The sequence below is a fragment of the Heptranchias perlo genome, chromosome 8 (assembly GCF_035084215.1).
Source record: "Heptranchias perlo isolate sHepPer1 chromosome 8, sHepPer1.hap1, whole genome shotgun sequence".
Lineage (NCBI taxonomy): Eukaryota > Metazoa > Chordata > Chondrichthyes > Hexanchiformes > Hexanchidae > Heptranchias > Heptranchias perlo.
The window spans coordinates 49,563,978-49,587,852 of NC_090332.1; the positions used below are offsets into that span (position 1 = coordinate 49,563,978).

The 23,875-nt window shown below is 43.3% G+C and overlaps 1 protein-coding gene across 1 annotated transcript in view; it reads left to right on the forward strand.

The window, feature by feature from the left end:
• The window catches only part of LOC137324827 (connector enhancer of kinase suppressor of ras 3-like), a 319,399-nt gene that overhangs the window by 44,667 nt on the left and 250,857 nt on the right, over window positions 1-23,875 (forward strand). Inside the window, exon 2 of the mRNA XM_067989554.1 lies at window positions 14,876-15,039. Within this exon, the coding sequence (XP_067845655.1) occupies window positions 14,876-15,039 (164 nt within the window). The remainder of the gene's footprint in view (window positions 1-14,875; window positions 15,040-23,875) is intronic.

Consider the following 23,875-nt stretch of genomic DNA (forward strand, 5'->3'; position numbering starts at 1 on the left):
CCACTGTGGTCATTTTACCATGTGGCAACCAGGCCCTCCCCACAGTAAGTGAATAAAGGAGCTGTTGGCCCCATGAGCCAATACCCAATCAACAGTGCTGTTAAACACTTAATCCCCAATAATCTGCTCACTGATGCTCAGTTTGGGTTCTGCCAGGACTGCTTGGCTCCAGACCTTGTTATAGTCTTGGTCCAAACATGTGCACGAGCTGATTTCTAGAGGTGAGTGCGTGCCCTTGACATCAAGGCAGCATTCAAACGGGTTTGGCACCAAAGAGCCCGAGTGAAACTGAAGTCAATGGGGATCAGTGGGAAAACTTCCCAGTGGCAGTAGTCATATCTGGTTCAACATGACCGTTGCTAAGTCCCACACCATCAATGTCCTGGGGGTCACCATTGACCAGATACTTAACTGGACCAGCTACATAGATGCTGTGACTACTAGAGCAGGTCAGAGGCTGGGTATTCTGAGGCAGGTGGCTCACCTCCTGACTCCCCAAAGCTTCTCCACTACCTACAAAGTACAAGTCAGGAGTGTGATGAAATGCTGTCCACTTGCCTGGATGGGTGCATCTACAACAACACTCAAAGCTCAACACCACCCAGGGCAAAGTGGTCCTTTTGATCAGTACCTCGTCTACTGGGCTAAACATCCACCATCTCCACCACTGGAGTACTGTGACTGCAATGTATCCCAGCAACTCGCCAAGACTTAAGCAGTAGCACCACCGACCCCCCCCCCCCCCCCCCCCCCCCCCGCCCGACTCCAAACCCGCAACTTTTACCACCTAGAAGGATGAGGCAGCAAATGCATGGGAATATCATTATCTCCAAGTCGCACACCATCCTGACTTGGACATGCATTGCCATTCCTTCATCGCTGGGTCAAAATCCAGGAACTCCTTACCTAACAGGACTGTGGGAGTATCTTCACATGGACTGCAGCAGTTCAAGAAGCAGGCCTTCTCAGGGCAAGTAGGGATGGGCAATTAATGCTGACCTTGCCAGTGGCACCCACATCCCAAGAATGAATTGAAAAAAAATCTGTTATAATGGTCTCCAGTAACTTCAGGATTGCCACCAATTGTTCATGAGCTTTTCTGGAAAATTTAAGTATTGACGTGTTTATATAATACATTGTACACCAACTGGTCATGTCTTCACAAGTTGATGTGCTTAGGATTTTATGTTTAATCAGATTTATGCATTGTAACCTCATTTCTGAAGTGGACTGAGGCTAAACATTCACATTTCAATACTTGAATTTGCAATTGATTTTTTTTTTAAAAAGTACTATTTGTCAATGTCGAACCCTCTGATCTTCCTGCTGCTTGCCAGTCATGATGCAGTGATTTTGCTGTGCATCCTTTCTGGCTCCATAATATCTGAATATTATTGTATTTTGCTCTGTAGACTTTGGATAAATTTAAGGACTCATAAGAGTAAAAATGTATGGCTTTCTCCGTCACTTACAGTTGTTCTTTCGTACTGTACGTGGCTTGGTACCATTTTCAGCATTCCATATCAATTTGAATAGATTGTGTAGCATGAACTGTGGCCAAGGTTTTACCATTGCATTCCTGGCTTTTGTAGATACAGTAAAATTCCATGAGGGTGATGTCAGTTGTCCTGCAATAATTGAGGATCACAGTGAACAGCAGCTTGCAGATCACTATTTCAAAATCAAACAGTTAATAATTGTTTGTTATATAGTCTCTCTTCCCAGATTAAAATTTGAAAATTGTTTGGTATTAATAGTTATGTGCTTACCGTAGCAACTTGACTCACCAATACAATGCATAATTGAGCCCATATTTAATTATATGCTTCATTGGCACAAGTTTTGTGGTTGCGTGCTGACAACCTATTAATCAACTGAAAGGACTCGGCATACTTTGATAAATTATTTCTAGACTTTTTTTTTACATATAACTTCTGAACAATATAGGTAAATTTAATTTCTGCTTCTCTGGATTTCCTATTGAGCTTTGACTGCCCATATGGTTGGTTGGACATTCAACTACTTTATGCCCCTTTCTTGGTCAGGAAATGCTTTTTCAGTTGGATTTTGATATAACTATTCACTCCATATTTTCCCAATTTCTAATGCTGATAGGTCATCACAGCTACTTCCTGGATTCCTCATTTAGGAACGTTAAGCTAATAGCTTACAAATCAGTCCAAATAAGTTGCCATGAAAAGAAAGACTCGCATTTATATAGCAGCTTTCACGACGTCTGGACACCCCAAAGCGCTTTACAGCCAATGAAGTACTTTAAAAGTTTAGTCACTGTTGTAATGTAGGAAACGCGGCAGCCAATTTGCGCACAGCAAAGTCCCACAAACAACAATGTGATGACCAGGTGATCTTTTCTGGTGCTGGTTCTTGAGGGATAAATATTGGCCAGGACACCGGGGAGAACTCCCCTGGTTATCTTCGAATAATGCCACGGGATCTTTTATATCCACTTGAGAGGGCAGATGGGGCCTCGGTTTAACGTCCATTTGAAAGACGGCACCTTCGATAGTCCAGCATTCCCTCAGCACTGCACTGGAGTGTCAGCCTAGATTGTGAACTCAAGTCTCTGGAGTGGGGCTTGAACCCATTACCTTCTGATTCAGGTGAGAGGCAATGTAAGCCCCTTACGTTGGCTGTAAGGCGCTTTGGGACGTCCTGATGTCGTTAAAGGCACTATATAAATTTCTGTCTTTCCATTTACACATGAAAGGGCACGCTATGAAGAAACACATTTCCTGAACATATGTAGTTCTTATTTTTTTCCCCAATCCCAGGGGTTGCTCAAAAGATTCAAGAAGATAGAGTAAAAGTTGCTCTACTAGAACCCCACAAACTGTGGTTCTTGATCATCGTGGCCATTAGCCGAGCCAGGATGCCACTGCTTTATAAAGGAGATCTCTTCTCATTGCATCTGACCCTAGAGAAATTCCAGTGGAAGGTGTGATATTGAAAGATGCCAAGAGTCTCCCATTCTAGTGCTGAATGTCCCGATGTAATTGTTGCAAGGTTTGTAACAAATCAGGGTGGGGAGGGGAACTTGTGCTATTCCTTTCTTGTGATCCATGTATCCACTAGTCTTTGATCGACAATTGGTTTTAAAAACCAAAGTATATGTTGCGTCTTCCATGATCCAGTTGCATTGTTGATAGTTAGGGGATCATCCACTGGTATTTTGTTTTACACAAACTGTTTGGAAATTGTGCCCAGTTAGGTTCTCACTAGTTCCAGATTATGATCTTAACTTAATTCTTAAGTTCAACCCACATTCGAGAGGTTTGTTAACTTAATTGGTGCTAGTTGGAACTTCCAAAATTGGTTATTGTAGGTAGTTTTATTTGCAAAACAAATTGTCCCATTTTTATTCACCGCCATACAAGCCAGAATTAGAATGTGATTTCTACAATATAAATGCACTCTCGGCCCCATGTTATGTTTCTTGTGCAAGGAAATTTCAAGCTTTTTTTATGCCAAGATCGAGAGCAAACAACCTGCAGTAACATAGTAAAACATCTCAAGTGACTAAGCAGTGAATACCCACATGGATGGTTGGGGGGTGCATCGAACATTGCAACGTTCTTGCTTCCTGGGGATCTTCCCTCTCCGAATTCCAGTGCTAATTGGACCGCGTAGTGTATGCAAGGCTGTAACATGGAACAATGCTCATTTACTAAACATTGTTTATATTTAACTAATATGTAACAGTCCCTGTGGCAGATTGGTTTTGAAAACTGGTATAACCCTCTTGCACAGGGAAGATTTTCATTCTTCGAGTAATATCCTTTCACACACTGACCCCACACCTACATTCAGTCCTTTTTTTTATATTATGGAAGCAGTGAGTCCATTCCATTAGGAACATAGGAACAGGAGTAGGCCATTCAGCCCCTCGTGCCTGCTCCGCCATTTGATAAGATCATGGCTGATCTGTGATCTAACTCCATATACCTGCCTTTGGCCCATATCCCTTAATACCTTTGGTTGCCAAAAAGCTATCTATCTCAGATTTAAACTTAGCAATTGAGCTAGTATCAATTGCCGTTTGCGGAAGAGAGTTCCAAACTTCTACAACCCTTTGTGTGTAGAAATGTTTTCTAATCTCGCTCCTGAAAGGTCTGGCTCTAATTTATAGACTGTGCCCCCTACTCCTAGAATCCCCAACCAGCGGAAATAGCTTCTCTCTATCCACCCTATCCGTTCCCCTTAATATCTTATCAACTTCGATCAGATCACCCCTTAACCTTCGAAACTCTAGAGAATACAATCCCAATTTGTGTAATCTCTCCTCGTAACTTAACCCTTGAAGTCCGGGTATCATTCTAGTAAACCTACGCTGCACTCCCTCCAAGGCCAATATGTCCTTCCGAAGGTGCAGTGCCCAGAACTGCTCACAGTACTCCAGGTGCGGTCTAACCAGGGTTTTGTATAGCTGTAGCATAACTTCTGCCCCCTTGTATTCTAGTCCTCTAGATATAAAGGCCAGCATTCCATTAGCCGCCTTGATTATTTTCTGCACCTGTTCATGACACTTCAATGATCTATGTACCTGAACCCCTAAGTCCCTTTGGACATCCACTGTTTTTTTAACTTTTTACCATTTAGAAAGTGCCCTGTTCTATCCTTTTTTGATCCAAAGTGGATGACCTCACATTTGTCCACATTGAATTCCATTTGCCACAGTTTTGCCACATTGATACGGAATTCACTGCATTTATACTACGGGGCACATGGATTCAGAATCAACTGCACATCAACAGTTGCCCTTTTTCATAAATATTCTCTCCCCTCTTCCTAGTTAGCGGGGCACAGTGAAGATAGCCCTGTTCATGTGTGAGCTTTGGTGAGTGTCAGCAGACTTTTTCATCTTTGGGCATATCAGGGCCAAGACCAATTCTGTTCTTGTCTGATGTTCACATGCACAGCCTTCCAGTAGGGGCAACTAGACAGCAATCGGGAGCAATAACTTTAGCCAATTACATCTCCCTAATCCAAGAACTGAGGCCAGTTACAATATTCCTACCACAAATTAGGTTGAGGCCAGTCAACTCTGAAACTGGGGATTGAATCCAGGACTACATTGATTAATAGGACCTTGATTAGTGTTGACTAGATACTTATTGGATTAACGCAGAGAAAGTAAGAATTGCAAATATGAAACTCCACATAGTATCATTGCACAAAAGGAGGACATTCGGCATATCGTGATTGTGCTGGCTCTTTAGTAGAGCGATCTGATTAATCACACTCCCCTGCTCTTTCCCCATAGCCCTGCAAATTTTTTCCCTTCAAGTATTTATCCAATTCCCTTTTGAAACTTACTATTGAATCTGCTTCTACCACCTTTTTCAGGCAGTGCGTTCCAAATTATAACCTCCCGCTGCATTTAAAAAAAAATCATTCCTCGTGTCTTTTTTTCGCCAACCACCTTAAATCCGTGTCCTCTGGTGACCAACCCTTCTGCCACTGGAAACAGTTTCTCCTTATTTACTCTGTCAAAACTCTTCATGATTTTGAACACTTCTATCAAATCTCCTCTTACCCTTCTCTGCTCTAAGGTGAACAACCCCAGCTTTTCCAGTCACTCCACATAACTGAACTCCCTCAGCCCTGGAATTATTCTAGTAAATCTCTTCTGCACCCACTCTAAGGCCTTCACATCCTTTCTAAAGTGTGATGCCCAGAATTGAACACAATACTCTATAAAGGTTTAGTATAACTTCCTTGCTTTTGTACTCTACACTTCTTAATAAAGCGCAGGATCCCATATGCTTTTTTAACAGCCATCTCAACTTGTCCTGCCATCTTCAAAGTTTGTATATGTGCACCCCCCCAGGTCTCTCTTCCTGCACCCCCTTTTAAAATTGTACCATTTAGTTTATATTGCCTCTCCTCATTCTTCCTACCAAAATGTATCACTTCACACTTCTCTGCTTTAAATTTCATCTGCCATGTGTCTGCCCATTTCACCTGTCTGTCTATGTCCTCCTGCAGCCTGTTACTATCCTCTACATTGTTTATCACATTGCCGAGTTTGGTGTCATCTGCAAACTTTGAAATTATACCCTGTATATCCAAGTCCAGGTCGTTAATATATATCTAAAAGAGCAGTGGTTCTAATACTGACCCCTGGGGAACAACACTCTACACTTCCCTTCAGTCTGAAAAACAACCATTCACCACTACTCTCTGCTTTCTGTCCTGTAGCCAATTTTGTATCCGTGCTGCCACTGTCCCTTTTAATCCCATGGGATTTAATTTTGCTAACAAATCTGTTATGTGGTACTTTATCAAATGCCTTTTGAAAGTACATATGTACAACATCAACCGCACTACCCTCATCAACACTCTCCGTTACTTCATCAAAGAACTCAAGCAAGTTAGTCAAATACGATTTTCCTTTAACAAACCCGTGCTGACTTTGATTTATTAGCCCATACTTTTCCAAATGCCATTAATTTTGTCCCGGATTATTGTCTTTAAGTTTCCACACCACTGACGTTAGGTTAACTAGCTTGTAATTTTATCCCTCTCCCCTCTTGTGAACAGGGGTGTGTAACATTTGCAGTCCTCTGGCACCACCCCCATATCGAAGAAGGATTGGAAGATTGCAGCCAGAGCCGTTGCTGTTTATATCCTTACTTCCCTCAGTAACGTAGGATGCATCCCATTTGGACCAGGTGACATTTCTACTTTGAGCACTACCAACCTTTTAAGTACCTCCTTTTATCTATTTTCTTCCTATTCAATATTGCTGCTGCTTCCTCCTTTACTGCTACATTGGCAGCATCCTCTTCTCTAGTGAAGACTGCTGCGAAGTATTCATTTAGTGCCTCAGCCATGCCCTCTGCCTCCACAAGAAGATTTTTTTTGTCCCTAATCGGCCCCACCTGTCCTTTGACTATCCTTTTACTATTTATATGTTTATAAGTGGCTTTTGATTTCCATTTTATGTTAGCTGCTAATCTATTCTCATACTCTCCCTCTTCCCTTTTTTAGACCTCTGTATTTTGTGTCTAGCTTTGTTCTCCATTGGATTATGAACCTTCCATTTGTTATAAGCCTCCTTTTTCTGTTTCATTTAATCTCTAGTCATCCAGGGAGCTCTAGCTTTGGATGCCCTTCCTTTCCCCCTTGTGGAAATGTCTACTCTGTACCCGAACCAGCTCCTCCTTGAAGACCTCTCATTGTTCACAGGCATGGACATGATGAGCCGAATGGTCTCCTTCCATGCTGTAACCTTTCTATGTTTCTATGACTGTGTTACCTACTAGTTTTTGATTCCAATCTACCATGGCATGATTCCTTTTTAACTCTCTCAAATTAGCCCTCTTCCAGTTAAGTATTTTTACTCTTGATCGTTCCTTGTCCTTTTCCATAACTATTGTAAACCTAATATTATGATCACTGTTCCCCAAATGCTACCCCACTGAAACGTGTTCCACTTTCGCCACTTCATTGCCCAGAACTAGATCGTGCACTGCTTCCTTCCTTGTTTGGCTGGAAACACACTGATCAAGAAAGTTCTCTTATATACATTTTAGTAATTCCTCCCCCTCTTTGCCCTTAACACTGTTACTATCCCAGTCTATATTGGGATAGTTGAAGTCCCCCATTATCACTACTCTAGTTGTTGCATCTTTCTGTAATTTGCCTGTAAATTTGCTCCTCTATCTCTTTCCTACTATTTGGCCTAATTTTGCACCCAGTAGCATAACAGCTCCTCTATTAATTCTAGCCAAGTAGATTCTGTCTTTGACTCCTCAACTACATCATTCCTATCCAATGCTGTAATAGTTTCTTTAATCAATATTGCCACCCCTGTCGTTTCTTTCCTTCCCTATCTTTCCTGAATGCCTTCTGGCCAGCAATATTAAGTACCTAATCCTCCCCTTCTTTGATCCCGATCTCTGTTGTTGCTATTATATTGTAGTCCCACATGGCAACTTATGCCTGCAGCTCACCAACCTTATTTACCACGCTACATGCATGTATGCACATGCACACCAAACTCCCCTTAGACTGCCTCGCATATACCTCCTGTTTGTTCCTTCCTATTTCTGAACTATTCTTTACTCTAGTACTATTTGTCTCTCTGTCCTCTGTGCACCTTTTTGTTTCTCCTTTCTAATGTTTCATCCTGGTGCCTATTCTCCCCGTCGCCCCCGCCAAATTAGTTTAAACACTCTCCCACAGCGCTAGTTAACCTCCCAGCGAGGCTATTGGTCCCAGCTCTGTTGAGGTGCAACCCGTCCATCTTGAACAGATCCCTCCTGCCCCAGAAGTAGTCCCAATACCCCAGAAATCTGAAGCCCTCCTTTCTGCACCATTTCTGTAGCCATGCATTAACCTGTTGTATCCTAGTATTCCTATACTCACCAGCAAGTGGCACTAGGAGTAATCCAGAGATTGTTACCTTTTTGAGGTCTTGCTTTTTCCACCCGAGCTCCTGAAACTCTGACTGCAGGACCAAAACCCTTTTCGTTCCTATGTCATTAATTCCCACGTGGACCATGACTTCTGATTGTTTCTCTTTTCCCCCCCCCCCCCCCCCCCCCCCAAAAATGTTCTGGACCCTCTGTGATGTGGCACTGGCACCAGGGAGATGACACACCATGTGGGGCTCACAGCAGTTGCAGAAACGCCTGTCTGTCCCCCTGACTATCGAATCCCCTAGAACCACTGCATTCCTATACTTCACTTTGCCCCACGGTGCCATGTGCCGGACTGCACTCCTTTTGAGGTGTCATCACCCTGACCAGTATTCAATACTGAAAATCGGTTAGTGAGCGACACACTCCCAGAGGATTCCTGCACTGCTTGCCTCTTCCTACCCTGTCGGATGGCCACTCACTTTCTGTCCTGCGCTTTCTGTGGCTGTGGGGTGACCACCTCCTGGAATGTTCGATCCAAGAAATTTTCAGCCTCCTTTATGCCCTGCAGTGATTCCAGCCGCTCCTCAAGCTCAAACTTCGAGCTCGAGCAATCAGAGGCCCTTCCTACACACATGGTCACCCAGGACACCTGAAGCATCCTGGAGTTCCCACATGGCACAGGAATTGCAGGCAATGGGTTTCAAAACAGTTATTTAGTACAGTTTGTTTAGCTTTAAGGCTATTTAACTGTTTAACTGTTTAACCAACAATAACCACCCACGGTGCTCCTCCTTGTCTTGTGATGTCACTTTTTGACTACTTGATTTTTTTTTTAAGCTGTCCGTTTCATGCTCACCGCTCCTCGGACCTCTTGAGACCATAAAAGCATAAGAAATAGGAGCAGGAGTAGGCCATACGGCCCCTCGAGCCTTCTGCCATTTAATAAGATCATGGCTGATCTTCAACCTCGACTCTACTTTCCTGTCCGATCCCCCATGTCCCTTGATACCCCGAGAGTCCAAAAATCTATCTGTCTCAGCCTTGAATATATTCAATGACTCAGTATCCACAGCCCTCTGGGGTAGAGAATTCCAAAGATTCACAACCCTCTGTGAAGAAATTCCTCTTCATCTCAGTCTTGAATGGCCGACCTCTTATCCTCTATCCAGGGGAAACATCCTCTCAGTATCTACCCTGTCAAGCCCCCTCATAATTTTATGTTTCAATGAGATCACCTCTCATTCTTCTATACTCCAGAGAATATAGGCCCATTCCACTCAATCTCTCCTCATAGGACAACCCTCTCATCCCAGGAATCAATCTAGTGAATCTTCGTTGCACCACCTCTAAGGCAAGTATATCCTTCCTTAGATAAGGAAACCAAAACTGTACTGAGTACTCCAGGTGAGGTCTCACTAAAGCCCTGTACAACTGTAGTAAGACTTGTTTACTCTTGTATTCCAACCCCCTTGCAATAAAGACCAACATGCCATTTGCCTGCCTTTGCTTGCTGTACCTGCAAGCTAACTTTTTGTGTTTCTTGTATGAGGACACCCAAGTCTCTCTGAACGCCAACATTTAATAGTTTCTCACCATTTAAAATATATTCTATTTTTCTATTCTTCCTACCAAAGTGAATAACCTCACATTTCCCCACATTATATTCCATCTGCCACCTTCTTGCCCACTCGCTTAACCTGTCTAAATCACTTTGCAAATTTTGTGTCCTCCTCACAACTTGCTTTCACACCTAGCTTTGTATCATCAGCAAACTTGCACACATTACACTCAGTCTCTTCATCTAAGTCATTAATTTGGATTGTAAATAGCTGAGGCCCAAGCACTAATCCTTGCAGCACCCCACCAGTTACAACCTGCCAACCTGAGTGACCCATTTATCCTTACTCTGTTTTCTGTCCTTTAACGAATCCTCTATCCATTAATACCATAATACCATGTAATATATTACCCCCAACCCCATGAGCCCTTACCTTGTATAGCAACCTTTTATGTGGCACCTTATCGAATGCCTTTTGAAAATCCAAATATATACTACATCCACTGGTTCCCCTTTTATCTACCTTGCTAGTTACATCCTCAGAAAACTCTAATAGATTTGTCAAACATGATTTCCCTTTCATAAAACCATATTGACTCTGCCTAATCATATTATAATTTTTCAAGTGCCCTGTTGCCACTTCCTTAATAATACATTCCAGCATTTTCCTGACGACTGATGTCAGGCTAACTGGCCTATAGTTCCCTGTTTTCTCTCTCCCTCCCTTTTTGAATATCAGGGTAACATTTGCTACCTTCCAGTCTACTGTGACTGTTCGAGAATCTAGAGAATTTTGGAAGATCACAACCAATGCATCCACTATCTCTGCAACCACCTCTTTTAGAACCCTAGGGTGTAGGCCATCAGGTCCAGGGGATTGGTCAGCTTTTAGTCCTATTAGTTTGTCCAGTACTTTGTGATATTAATTGTTTTAAGCTCCTCACTCTCATTTACCCCTTGGTTCCCCACTATTTTTGGTATGCTTTTTGTGTCTTCTACTGTGAAGATAGATACAAAATATTTGTTTAATGCATCTGCCATTTCCTGATTTCCTCATTTTAATTTCTCCTGTCTCAACTTCTAAGGAACCAACATTTACTTTTGCTGCTACTCTTCCTTTTTACATGTAGAAGCTCTTAGAATCCATGAAAGTAAACTTGTGCCATCTACAAGGCACAAGTTTACTTTCATATTCTATTTTCTTCCTTATCAATTTTTTGGTTGTCCTTTGTTTCTTTCGAAAACTCTCCCAATCCCCAGGCTTATTACTCTTGGCAACATTATAGGCTTCTTCTTTCAATCTAATGCTCTCTTTAACTTGTTTAGTTAGCCACAGGTGGATCACTTTTCCCGTGGAGCTTTTATTTCTTAATGGAATGTATACTTGTGGAGAATATTGAAATATTTCTTCAAATGGTTGCCATTGCTTTTCAACTGTCAAACCTTTTAATTTCCCAGTCTACCTTTGACAACTCGCCCCTCATACCTATGTAATTGGCTTTATTTAAGTTTAAGACTCTAGCTTGTGACTTAAGTACGTTACTTTCAAACTCAATGTGAAATTCATCATATTGTGATCACTCTTCCCCAGAGGAACTTTTATTGAGATTACTAATTAAACCTATCTCATTACACAATACAAGATCTAAGTGTTCAGTGTTCAGTTCCATTCAAAACCCCACAAATAATGAAGCAGTCTGAGCCTGCATGCAGCAAAACCTGGACAACATCCAGGCTTGGGCTGATAAGTGGCAAGTAACATTTGCGCCAGATAAGTGCCAGGCAATGACCATCTCCAACAAGAGAGAGTCTAACCACCTCCCCTTGACATTCAACGGCATTACCATCGCCGAATTCCCCACCATCAACATCCTGGGGGTCACCATTGATCAGAAACTTAACTGGACCAGCCATATAAATACTGTGGCTATGAGAGCAGATCAGAGGCTGGGTATTCTGTGGCGAGTGACTCACCTCCTGACTCCCCAAAGCCTTTCCACCATCTACAAGGCACAAGTCAGGAGTGTGATGGAATACTCTCCACTTGTTGGAGCTGCACTCATCCAAGCAACACTCAAGAAGCTTGACACCATCCAGGACAAAGCAGCCCGCTTGATTGGCACCCCATCCACCACCCGAGACATTCACTCCCTTCACCACCGGCGCACAGTGGCTGCATGTGTACCATCCACAGGATGCACTGCAGCAACTCGCCAAGGCTTCTTCGACAGCACCTCCCAAACAGGCGACCTCTACCACCTAGAAGGACGAGCAGCAGGCACATGGGAACAACACCACCTGCACGTTTCCCTCCAAGTCACACACCATCCCGACTTGGAAATATATCGCCGTTCCTTCATCGTCGCTGGGTCAAATTCCTGGAACTCCCTTCCTAACAGCACTGTGGGAGACTCGTCACCACGCGGACCGCAGCGGTTCAAGAAGGCGGCTCACCACCACCTTCTCGAGGGCAATTGGGGATGGGCAATAAATACTGGCCTCGCCAGCGACGCCTGCATCTCATGAACGAAAAAAAAAATAGCCTGGTCCCTGGTTGGTTCCATGACATTTTGCTCTAGGAAACAGTCTCGAATAACTTCCATGAACTCATCTTCCAAACTACCTTTGTCAATTTGATTTGCCCAGTCTATATACAGATTGAAGTCCCCTATGATGACTGCATTTCCTTTGTTACAAGCTCATTTCATGACTAATACTCAGTCCAACAGTATAGCTACTATTAGGGGGCCTATAAACTACTCCCACCAGTGTTTTCTGCCCTTTTTGTTGTTTCTAATTTCCACCCATATTCTATTTCCTGATCTTCTGAGCCAAGATCCTTTCTCACCACTCCCCTTATGTCATCCTTTATTATTAGGGCTACCACCCACCCCCCACTCGTTTTCCATTCTGCGTGTCTTTTGTAATGGTACATGACATTTAGAATATTTAGCTCCCAACCTTGGTCATTTTGCAGCCACATCTCTAATGGCTATTCGGTCAAACCCATTTATCTCTATTTGCACAGTTAATGCATCCACCTTGTTAAGAGTGCTCCATGTGTTCAGATAAAGAGCCTTTAATTGACTTTTTACCATTTTTTTTCTTGTTTTGACCTTACTTGTTGCACTATTATTGGTAAACTCTCTGTCCCTTCCTGCCACTACACTGTACTATTGTCTTAACTTTTCTCATTAGATTTCTAAATTTCTCTTCACCTGACCCCCCCCCCCCCCCCACCCCTGCTATTTAATTTAAAGCCCTATCTACAGCCCTAGTTATTAGATTCGCCAGCACGCTGGGCTCAGCCCGGTTTAAGTGGAGCCTGTCCTGTCGGAACAGCTCCCTTTTTCCCCAGTACTGTGCCAGTGCCTCATGAATCGAAACCCCTCCCCCCCCCCCCCCCCCCCCCCCCCACACCACTCTTTGAGCCATGCATTTAGCTCTCTGATCTGTTTGTCCCTATGCCAATTTGCACGTGGCTCAGATAGTAATCCAGAGATTATTACCTTTTGGGGTTCTGCTTATTAATTTAGTCCCTAGCTTTTCAAACTGTCTCAGCAGAACCTCATTCTTAGTTCTACCTGTCATTGGTTCCTACATGAACCACGACAACTGGATCCTCCCCCTCCTGCTCCAAGTTGTTTTCCAGCCGCTCTGAAAGAATTGCATGTGTCGAGTTGTGTTGCGACTTTGGCATTCTGGCTGGAACCTTATAAATTGTGCTCTGTAATAGCCTACGTTGATTCCAATTTTGACATTAAATTAAAACTGGTCACCCTTATTCATGCCTTTAATTTAAAAACTTGTTAAATATGAGCTGTGCTTGGCCCCAGTGATGAATCTGCATCACAATATTTTAATTTCAAAATATTGTCTGAGGAGTTGTTGCAGGAGCCTTTGCTTCTGAACCAGGACCATTTATATCTCTCTTTTTACCAAAGTTCAGTTGAGATTAATTGTCATTTGTTTTAAATGCTGTGCACCACCTAAATATACTTTAAAAAAATTTCCTGCCAATTTTATCCCTCCTTTTTAAGGTACTAAATATTAGTGGGTACATTCAGCAGCACTCCAGTACTTTGCTCAGGTAGCTTTTCTTTCTGGGTCGTAAGCCTGCAATATTGAGTAAAGGTGGCCAATTCACCTGATCCTGCGTATTCTCATGCACACTTTTTAGCAATTAATTGGCAAAGGATAGAGATTGGAAATGTTTTTCCTCCCTGCCTCCTGGCCTTTTCTAGCTCAAAGGATCCAATTCTACCCTCTTCAGTGCTTTGCTTATTAATTTCAAAATAAGCCTGCAATATTGAGTAAAGGTGGCCAATTCACCTGATCCTGCGTATTCTCATGCACACTTTTTAGCAATTAATTGGCAAAGGATAGAGATTGGAAATGTTTTTCCTCCCTGCCTCCTGGCCTTTTCTAGCTCAAAGGATCCAATTCTACCCTCTTCAGTGCTTTGCTTATTAATTTCAAATAAGTCTATTTTACCAATGGGCTTTTGCTCTAGCTAGTTCTGGTTCCATTTGACTGTCCAAGAGACAACCTTGCATTTTTCTTACCTGCTGTTGGCATCATTCCTTCTCCCTCCAAGCCATCTTGTTGCCCTGGTCAAGTATTCCATTTAGTGGCTGAGTTGAAAATGATCAAGTTCAGGCTTAATTGATGGGCATCCAACAAACTCAACAAGTAACTACTTGTATTTGGTTGACATGCATAAAAAATACTGGTTGCATCTCTCTGTTCATCCCTAGTAAATACTTGTTCATGCTCATATCCTTCAACTAATCTTTGGAAACAGTCCATTGTATTAGCTACTTAGCATAATTAATGTTCTCCTTTGAAGGTAAATGACTTAAACCCTGTATAAGGTGCAAATGAAGTTTATAAATTAAATATTTCATATACTGTATTTCTTCTTATATAGGGCTAGACGATTGCTTGCAGTGCTATGTTCACAATTTTGAGCGAGAGAAGATAAACGGTGAGCAGCTTCTACAGATCACACATCAGGATCTTGAAGAATTAGGAGTAACTCGCATTGGTCACCAAGAGCTAATCCTGGAGGCTGTAGACCTGCTTTGTGCTCTGGTAAGTTACTATTTTCAGAAAAGAGTTTAAGGAAGCAAATGACCATGCACTATACTCCAGTGTGAGCATCACCGTAACAAACATTAATAAAACCCAAAACTATAAAAGTATTCATGACCTAATCGAGGTTATTTTTAATAGACTTAAGAATTTTGTAAATGCAAGAGGAAAGATTATTACAATTCACAACAATGGGAAAATTGTCTCCCACATCAAACATGTTGCACAGCAACTTTAAAAAAATGTTCTAGTAGGGGAACAGATAGGGTGGATAGAGGTTGAGGATTCTAGGAGTAGGGGGCACAGTCCTAAAAATTAGAGCCAGACCTTTCAGGAGCGAGATTAGAAAACATTTCTACGCACAAAGGGTGGTAGAAGTTTGGAACACTCTTCCCCAAACGGCAATTGATACTAGCTCAATTGCTAAATTTAAATCCGAGATAGATAGCTTTCTGGCAACCAAAGGTATTCAGGGATATGGTCCAAAGGCAGGTATATGGAGTTAGATCACAGATCAGCCATGATCTTATCAAATGGCGGAGCAGGCACGAGGGGCTGAATGGCCTACTCCTGTTCCTATGTATCCCCTCCTGTCCATAGGTCTGCTCAATTTGGACTCTCCCCTTGTAGATTAAAAAAAAGTGGCGGAAGGAAAACGAGAAGGCAAGGGTTTTGAATCTAAACTTCCATCACTGTTCTCCACCCTGCCCCCATTCCTTCTTTGTTTGCCAGTTCTCAAAGAAAGACTAGAAAAAATGTGGAAAATGTTTTGAGGAAATATTCATTTTGTAAATCAAAATGTAGCTGATTAAATGAGTCACTTGCTTGGTTTAAAAATATAATCTATTTTGCCCATGAGAATAACCATGGATTCATCGTTTTAAATAGGTTTTCAGTTTTTTGATGCAGGTCAGATTTTTAATCAGTTATAAGATTTCCCTGAAGTAAGATTTCTTTGGCTTGAGGAGACCCATGTTTGATGATCTGACTGGAAAAGCTTTGCTAGAATGACTTGCCCAGAGGCACGCTATGGAACTGCTGGATACCAGAACTGAGCGGGTACAACTGAACAGGAATGGGACTCTTTTCTCTAGAAAAGAGAAGACTGAGAGGTGACGTGATCGAGGTCTTTAAAATTTATGAAGGAGTTTGATAGGATAGACGTAGAGAAGAGGTTTCCACTGGGGAGTCCAAAATTAGGGGTCATAAATATAAGACTGTCACTAATAAATCCAATAAGGAATTCAGGAGAAACTCCTTTTATTCAGAGTGGTGTGAATGTGGAATTTACTACTACATGGAGTGGTTGAGGCGAATAGCATAGATGCATTTAGGGAGAAGCTAGATAAGTATATGAGGAGGAAAGGATTCTGAGCTGTTGGTGGGGGGAGGCTTGTGTGGAGCATAAATATCAGCATAGACCTGTTGGGCCGAATGACCTGTTTCTGTGCTGTAAAATTCTATGCTTGAGAATCTACTGAGACACCAAGCTTGGACTTGAACCCTTGAAAGTTCTTAACATTTCACTTGTGTTGTAACGCTAGCATTAGTGATAGAATTTGTTGGGGGGCGGGAGGGAGACAATACTCTGCTCAGTGGCAACTGGCCAGAGAGGGGATAGTTGAATACATCTTTTGTTAGTTGCAATGTAGATTTTGCTACCTCCCTAGCAAAAAAAAAACTCTTTTTAATTTTTAGATTTTTCCAGGTGACTGGAAGCCCTTCAGAGAGTGCATTTTTTTCATTTCCCAGGAGAATTATTTATAATTGTATCTCTTAACCAGATTTAAAAAGAGAATTTTAAGTGGAGAAGTTAAGTTTCGGCCTTGCAAACAATGTGTGTATGGAAGTTGTACGATTCAGACTCTCTTTCCCTCACACCCCTTCCTGCACTTTTTCAGTTATATATGGAACCATAGAAGGAGGTCATTCATCCCATTATGTGGCAGCTCACTGCTAGAGTAGTCCAAAATGTATCCTGTTGCTCCGCGTGTTCCCCATAAACTTGTATCTTCCTCTGCTTCATATAGTTATCCAGTTTTCCCTTAAAAGATCCAATTGTCTCTGCGTGAATAATTGAGTGGCGAATTATTCAGTGCTCCAGCAACCCTGTGCATAAAAAAATTCTCCCAACATTTTGCCTCTTAATGAAAATTTAAAATTGTCAACCTCTTGTCACTGAATTGCCATTCAGAGGACATAGTCTTTCCCTTTGCACACATTCACAACATTTAAATTTTTTTTTAAAATCTCTTCAATCTCCTCCTAGCTCCAATGGAAGTAGTCCACATATCGCTAATCTTTACTCAAACTGTAGTTTCCTCACTCTGGCATGATCCTGGTGAATCTGCACTTTTTTTAAGCTTTTAAGTTCTTTCTATACTGTACAGTACTGTAACTATGGCCTAACCAATACTTTGTATAAATTTATCATTTCTTCTTTGCTCTTGTACTCCATGTCCTTATTTATCTATTCAGTGATGCGCCCCTTCTTGCTTTGTGGGAGTATATTTATTTTGTATGCTATCCATCTCTCATTTCAAGATATTAACTTGTCATTTATTTCATACAAAAGGAAAAATAGTTGAGTAAGAATGAATTGTAATGCTATGGTGCATACTTTAATTTTTAAAGAAATAACAGCTGTTCTTGTAAACTATTTATTTTGGTTACAGAATGTTCTAGTTGATTATAGTTCTGAGCTCCAGTGGTCAAATGAGTGACTTTAAAGTATTGCAAGCAGCAGTCCCCTCTGCACGATTAAGTGCAAACATAATGTTTGAGAGATCCATATGATTGACTGACTAAATACTGGATGTATACTCCAGTGTATTTAACCTTTCAAGAGTAATAGAGTTGCCTCAAGGTTTGAAACTGCAGCTAATTTAGTTCAGGACTAGCAAGTCTACAGTAAAATCATTGTACCTCAGCTCTTCTGTTCAGACATTGGCAACCATCTCTCCTAAATCTCCTACAACTTCATTGCCTTATTGAGGGAGTGTTGCACTGTCAGAGCTGCTGTCTTTTGAATGCGACATTACACCAAGGTGTCACCTGCCTGTTCAGGTGGACATAAGATTGCATGGCACTATTTGAAGTGTTCTAGTATCAATAGCCAACATTCATCCTTGAACTGTTGCTTCCAAAACAGATTATCTGGTCACTTATCTGATTTGCCATGTCAGCACAAATTGGCTGTTGCAGTTACCTAGTGACTACATTTCAAAAAAAAAGTACTCAATTGGCTATGACAAGCTTTGGGATATCCTGAGGATAGTAAAAGTCAAAGTATAAATGTTGCTTTCTTAAAGCAAACCTGAATTTTAAGAATTCTGTAAAATTAACTTGAAATCCAAACCTTGTGATACAGAGGTTCTCCAAGAAACTTCTTGACTAACGTATTGGGACTCTGGGTTGTGAGACCGTGCGTGTTTTCTCCTCCCAGACCCATGCCCATTTTTCCCGCAACTCAATTTTTGAACCTCTTCAATCAGGTTTCCGCCCCTGCCACAGCACTGAAACGGTCCTTATCAAAATCACAAATGACATCCATTGTGACTGTGTACACGATGCACAATCCTCCTCATCCTTCTCGACTTGGCTGCAGCCTTTGCTATGGTTAACCACACCATCCTCCTCCAACGGCCTCCTCTGTTGTCCAGCTGGGTAGGACTGCCCTCGTCTGGTTCCATTTCTTATCTGCCCAGTTGTAGACACAGAATCTCCTGCAATGTCATCTCTTCCTGCTCCCTCACAGTTACCTCTGGAGTACCCCAAGGATCTATCCTTGGCCCCCTCCTATTTCTCATCTACATGCTGCCCCTCGGCGATATCATCTGAAAACGCATCAGGTGCCACATGTACGTTGATGACACCCAGCTCTACCTCATCACCACCTCTCTCAACCCATGCGCCGCCTCCAATTAGTCGCGCTGCTGGTCCGAAATCCAATATTAGATGAGCATAAATTTCCTCCAACTAAATATTGGAAAGACTGCAGCCATTATCTTCGGTCCCCGCCACAAACTCCATTCCCTAGCCACCGACTCCATCCTCCTCCCTGGCCATTGTCTGAGGGCAGTCCTACCCAGCTGTTCACAACCTCAGCATCCGATTGGTCCCTGAGCTGAGCTTCTGACCCCATATCCTCTCCATCACCAAGACCACCTACTTCCACCTCTGTAATATAGCTCCGACTACTGAAACCTTCATCCATGCATTTGTTGCCTCCAGACTCGACTATTCCGATGCTCTCTTGGCCGACCTTCCACCCTCCATAAACTTTAACTCATTGAAAACTCTGCTTGTGTCCTAACTCATACCAAATCCCGTTCATCCATCACCCCTGTACTCAGACTTGCATTGGCTCCCAGACTGGCAACACCTCACTTTTTTAAAATTCTCATCCTTGTTTTCAAATCCCTCCATAGCCTCACCCCTCACTAACTCTATAACCTTCTCCAGCCCTACAACCCTCGGAGATCTCTGCGCTCCTCTCATTCTGGCCTCTTGCGTATCCATGATTTCCATTGCCTCACCATTGGCAGCTGTGCTTTTAGCTGCCTAGGTCCTAATTTCTGGAATTCCCTTCTTAAACCTCTGCCTCTCTACCTCCTTTTAAAGATGCTCCTTTTAAAACCTACCTTTTTGACCAAGCTTTTGGTCACCTGTCCTAATATCTCTGTGGCTCAATGTCAAATTTTTGTTCGATAACGCTCCTGTGAAACACCTTGGACGTTTTACTATGTTAAGGCGCTATATAAATGCAAGTTGGTGTCTAAAAATGTTTAACCTACTATTCTTGTTGTATTTATTTGAGCACAGAGCCCAACTACACAATTGGCTGAGCACATCTTTTCTGTCATGTGTTAATAGCTTTTTTTGAACAACGTGCATTCTCCACAACAGATTCTCAAATGTATAGTAATCTCGAATGGTGGAATCGTACAGCTATCCTCCACAAATAGCCGTAGAATTGTATTAAAAAATAATTTCACCACATTAGACATGTCGGACTCCCAATTTCTTTTTTATTCTATTGACTTTTATTGAAAAATACTCCAATGAACAATCAAGTCTCAAAACTTCCATTGAAGTGCCTCGCATCATGCTCATTACATGGGACATTGTGAATAAAAGACAGATACTACTCTGGTTCTGGGATAAATGTATCAAGTGGTGATGATGAGCCTGGAACCTTCTTGATTTGTATGGCTCAATCACTGATCTAGGGTGCAATAATGAGCCTCTGTGCCCCTGGGCTTGAGGGGAAAATTCAGATTGTGTTGTATAACTTTCCACTGACTCCTGTGCACTTGTGGCAGGAGCTATCAAAGAGCAATTGCTGTAGGAACCTCAGATGTGTTCCTTTTTCCTCCCTAACCTGACAGGTCAGTTGTACCATATCTTTTGCTGCCCTGGATGAGATCAACTAATTTGGCACAAACTGAGGATCCAACATGGGACCTTCATGGTCTCTGTGGTGCAGAAATTCACTGGAAAAATATTGCTGCATGACTGGTCAATTTAGGAAGAAGCTCTGAAATTATACTCTGACCACCTGAAGGTGATTGCCAACTCCCAGGAAACCACAGTGAATGGGAGGCACCCCCTTCCCCTAATACCTACCTACTTTCTATATGTAGTTATGTTGGCCATACTCAGGAACTTGTCTAGTGTTATGTTTACATTTGATTAATTTAGGTGTCAGCTGTTCCTTAGTAGCACTCTCACCTTAAGTAAGAGGGTCGTAGGTTCAAGCCCCACTCCAGAAACTTCAGCACATAATCCTGGCTGACACTCCAATGCAGTACTGAGGAGTGCTGCAATGTTGGAGGTGCCATCTTTCGGGCAAGATGTTAAACAGAGTGTCCATCTGCCCTCAGGTGGACGTAAAAGATCCCACAGCACTATTCAAAGAGGAGCAGGGGAGTTCTCTCTGGTATCCTGGCCAACATTTATTCTTCAACTAACACCACTAAAAAAGATTAATTGGACAACTCTTTCAAAGAGCTGGCAGAGGCACGATGGACTGAATGGCTGCCTCCTGTGCTGTATTATTCTGATTACCTAGTTATTTATCTCATTGCTGCTTATGGGACCTTAATATGTGCAAATTGGCTGCAGTGTTTTCCTGCGTTACAACAGTGACTGCACTTCAAAAGTACTGCATTGGGTGTGAAGCTCTTTGCAACGTCCTGAGATTGTGAAAGGCGCTATATAAATGTAAGTTCTTTTAACTTGAATTTCAACGGTATTAGGGTATAGTGAAGAAAGCAATGTATTTCACTTTGTAGACTGTTTAATGTAATCTTGTAGTAATGTAAATAGTTTAAAATAGGAACCAATCTCTAAAGTTGCATGTCAAAAAAAAGCATATGCAGCAACATTTGACTTGTAGAAACAAATCATTTGTTTTTAGGAGTAGCTCCAAGTATTCCAAGATAAGTATTAATTAGCCTTTGACTATTGCAGAGGGAGACTTTGTGGTGCACTAAATTTGGAATGGGTATCTAATTAAAGGTGTACCACTGGCTACTTATTGAGGTTGCAGTAGGACTTGTTTGTTTTTTTAAACCCATTTTCTGTTTCTTTCCTCCTGTTTGGAAATCCTAATGGAGCCAGCTACTGCCTTGAAACCACCTAACAGGAAAGAAATTGCATTTGTGTTGTGACATATGGGGCTCTATTTTAGCACCCGCTATCGGGTGCATTCCTGGCGGGGGGCTCCGAAAATCGGAGAATCCCGGCGCGGTACTGGAGCCCGTCCCGAACCCGCGCACTTCCGGGTTCCCCGCTGACGCGCCGGCGTGCGCGCACAGCCCCCGCTGGTGGGAATCCCGCAGGCAATTAAAGCCAGCGGGGTTCCACTTGAAGGTATTTATTTAGGTATTTCAGGTCATTAACTGACTTGATTAAAGGATTATGTGGGATTTTAGAGCAAACTGGGACTGTTTCCCACACTGGGGGAAACACTCCCAGGTCAAATGGACGTGTTGCAGCTGTCAGCCTGTGGCAGCTGCAAAGGTCCAGTTGACAGGTTGGGGGTGGGGGGAGACCCTCACTTGGGACAAAGTTTGGCCTCCACCACCCTCCTCCTGACAGTCAAAGTCACCAACCTGCACACTTACCCCGGGGTCCGGAGACATGTACCAACCTTGCGGACCCCCTCAGATGTACATCTTGCGGATGGGGGCCGCCGTAGCTGCAGTCATGACCTCCTCGGAGGGCGAACAGCCTCACCAGCCTCGCCATCCACGCCGTCCACCTCTGATACGTGGAGCTCCACAATAGAGTGCTGTGACACATCCACCTGTACAGCAGGAGGGAGGGCTACCGCAGAGAGAGATGCGTCGCAGAGGGCACCACCCTCGCCACAGGGTCCACAGACCGAGGCTCAGCTTCCTGGACCTCTCTGAGCAGCAGTGCACACGGAGGCTCAGAGTCACTCGACATGTAGTCGTGGACATCTGCAGCCTCTTTCATGCCGAGCTGCTCCCGGTTGGCCCGAGCACCATCTTCTTGCCTGTCGCTGTCAAAGTCACCACTGCCCTCAACAACTTCTCCTCCGCATCCTTCCAGGGTGCAACCGGGGACATCGCCAATGTCTCTCAGTCGTCTGCACAAAAGAGCCCTGCAAATACACCTACACCCACTCTGCAGTGACACAATGGGTGGCATCAGTTGTGGGTCCTCATAGTGATCCTCAGGAGAGGGCATTATTGCACAAACCAAACAGAATTCGCGAAGACATGGCAGTAGTGGTGCCAATATAATATGTAATGTGAGTTGGTCAGAAATTCAATATAAGTAACACCCATGACAAACCCTCAGACACCCTTGTGCATCCCCTTCATGCTCACGACACGTTTGCCTTACGCTGTCTACTGCACATATGTGATGCATGCCCCGTGGCTGCAGCACAGGTAGTGGCAGGTTGAGTGAGGCTGGCCGTGAGAGAGATGCACGAGAGGGTGAGTATGAGAGAGAGCCATGAGATTGTATGAGGATTGGGTTGAGTGGTAGTGGCGGGATGAGTACTGGCAAGGTGAGGATGAGGTTTGAGTGGGTATGAGGGGTGATGTGACAGAGTTGTGTTGGCAGTTCTGAAGGAGATGTGGGGTGGGGGCAGTGATGTGGCAGACGGAGTGTAGGGGAAAGACTACGTGTACTCACTTTGGCTGACCACCTGAGGTCGTTGGAGCGCCTCCTGCACTGTATGCAGGTGAGCGATATGTTGGTTGCGCTGGTCACCTCCTCTGCCACCTCGAGCCAGGCCTTCCTGGTGGCAGAAGCAGGCTGCTTTCTCCCGCACTCCGGGAGGAAGATCTCTGTCCTCCCCCTCCTCCTCACCCCATGTATTGATTCCTGGAGTGAGGCATCATTAAACTGGGAGCAGCCTTCCCCCTGGGCTGCTCCATGCTGTAATTTTTGCTATTTGTTGCAGCATCTGTCAGTGGAGGACTGCCCCTTTAAATAGAGCGCCTCCAGCTGACAGATCTTACTGCGCATGCGCAGCCCGCCCGACGCGCAGATCAGCAGTGGGGAACCCGGAGGAGCAGGTAAGTGGATCCAATTAGTGGATTGGATCCTACAATCGCGCAGGAAACTGACTAATTTCACCGGGCGCGTTACCCACGTGCCCTATAGCCCCCCTGCTGAGAACCCGCAGCCCTGCTAACATCGGGCCCATGTTCTCAGGATGTCCCAATATGTTTTACAGCCAATCGTTACTTTTAAGGAGCAGTCACTGTTGCTATGTTGGCAATGAATTTTCACACAGCAAATGAAAGAATGGGCAGATAATTGGTTTTGGTGGTGGTTGAGAGAGTGTGCA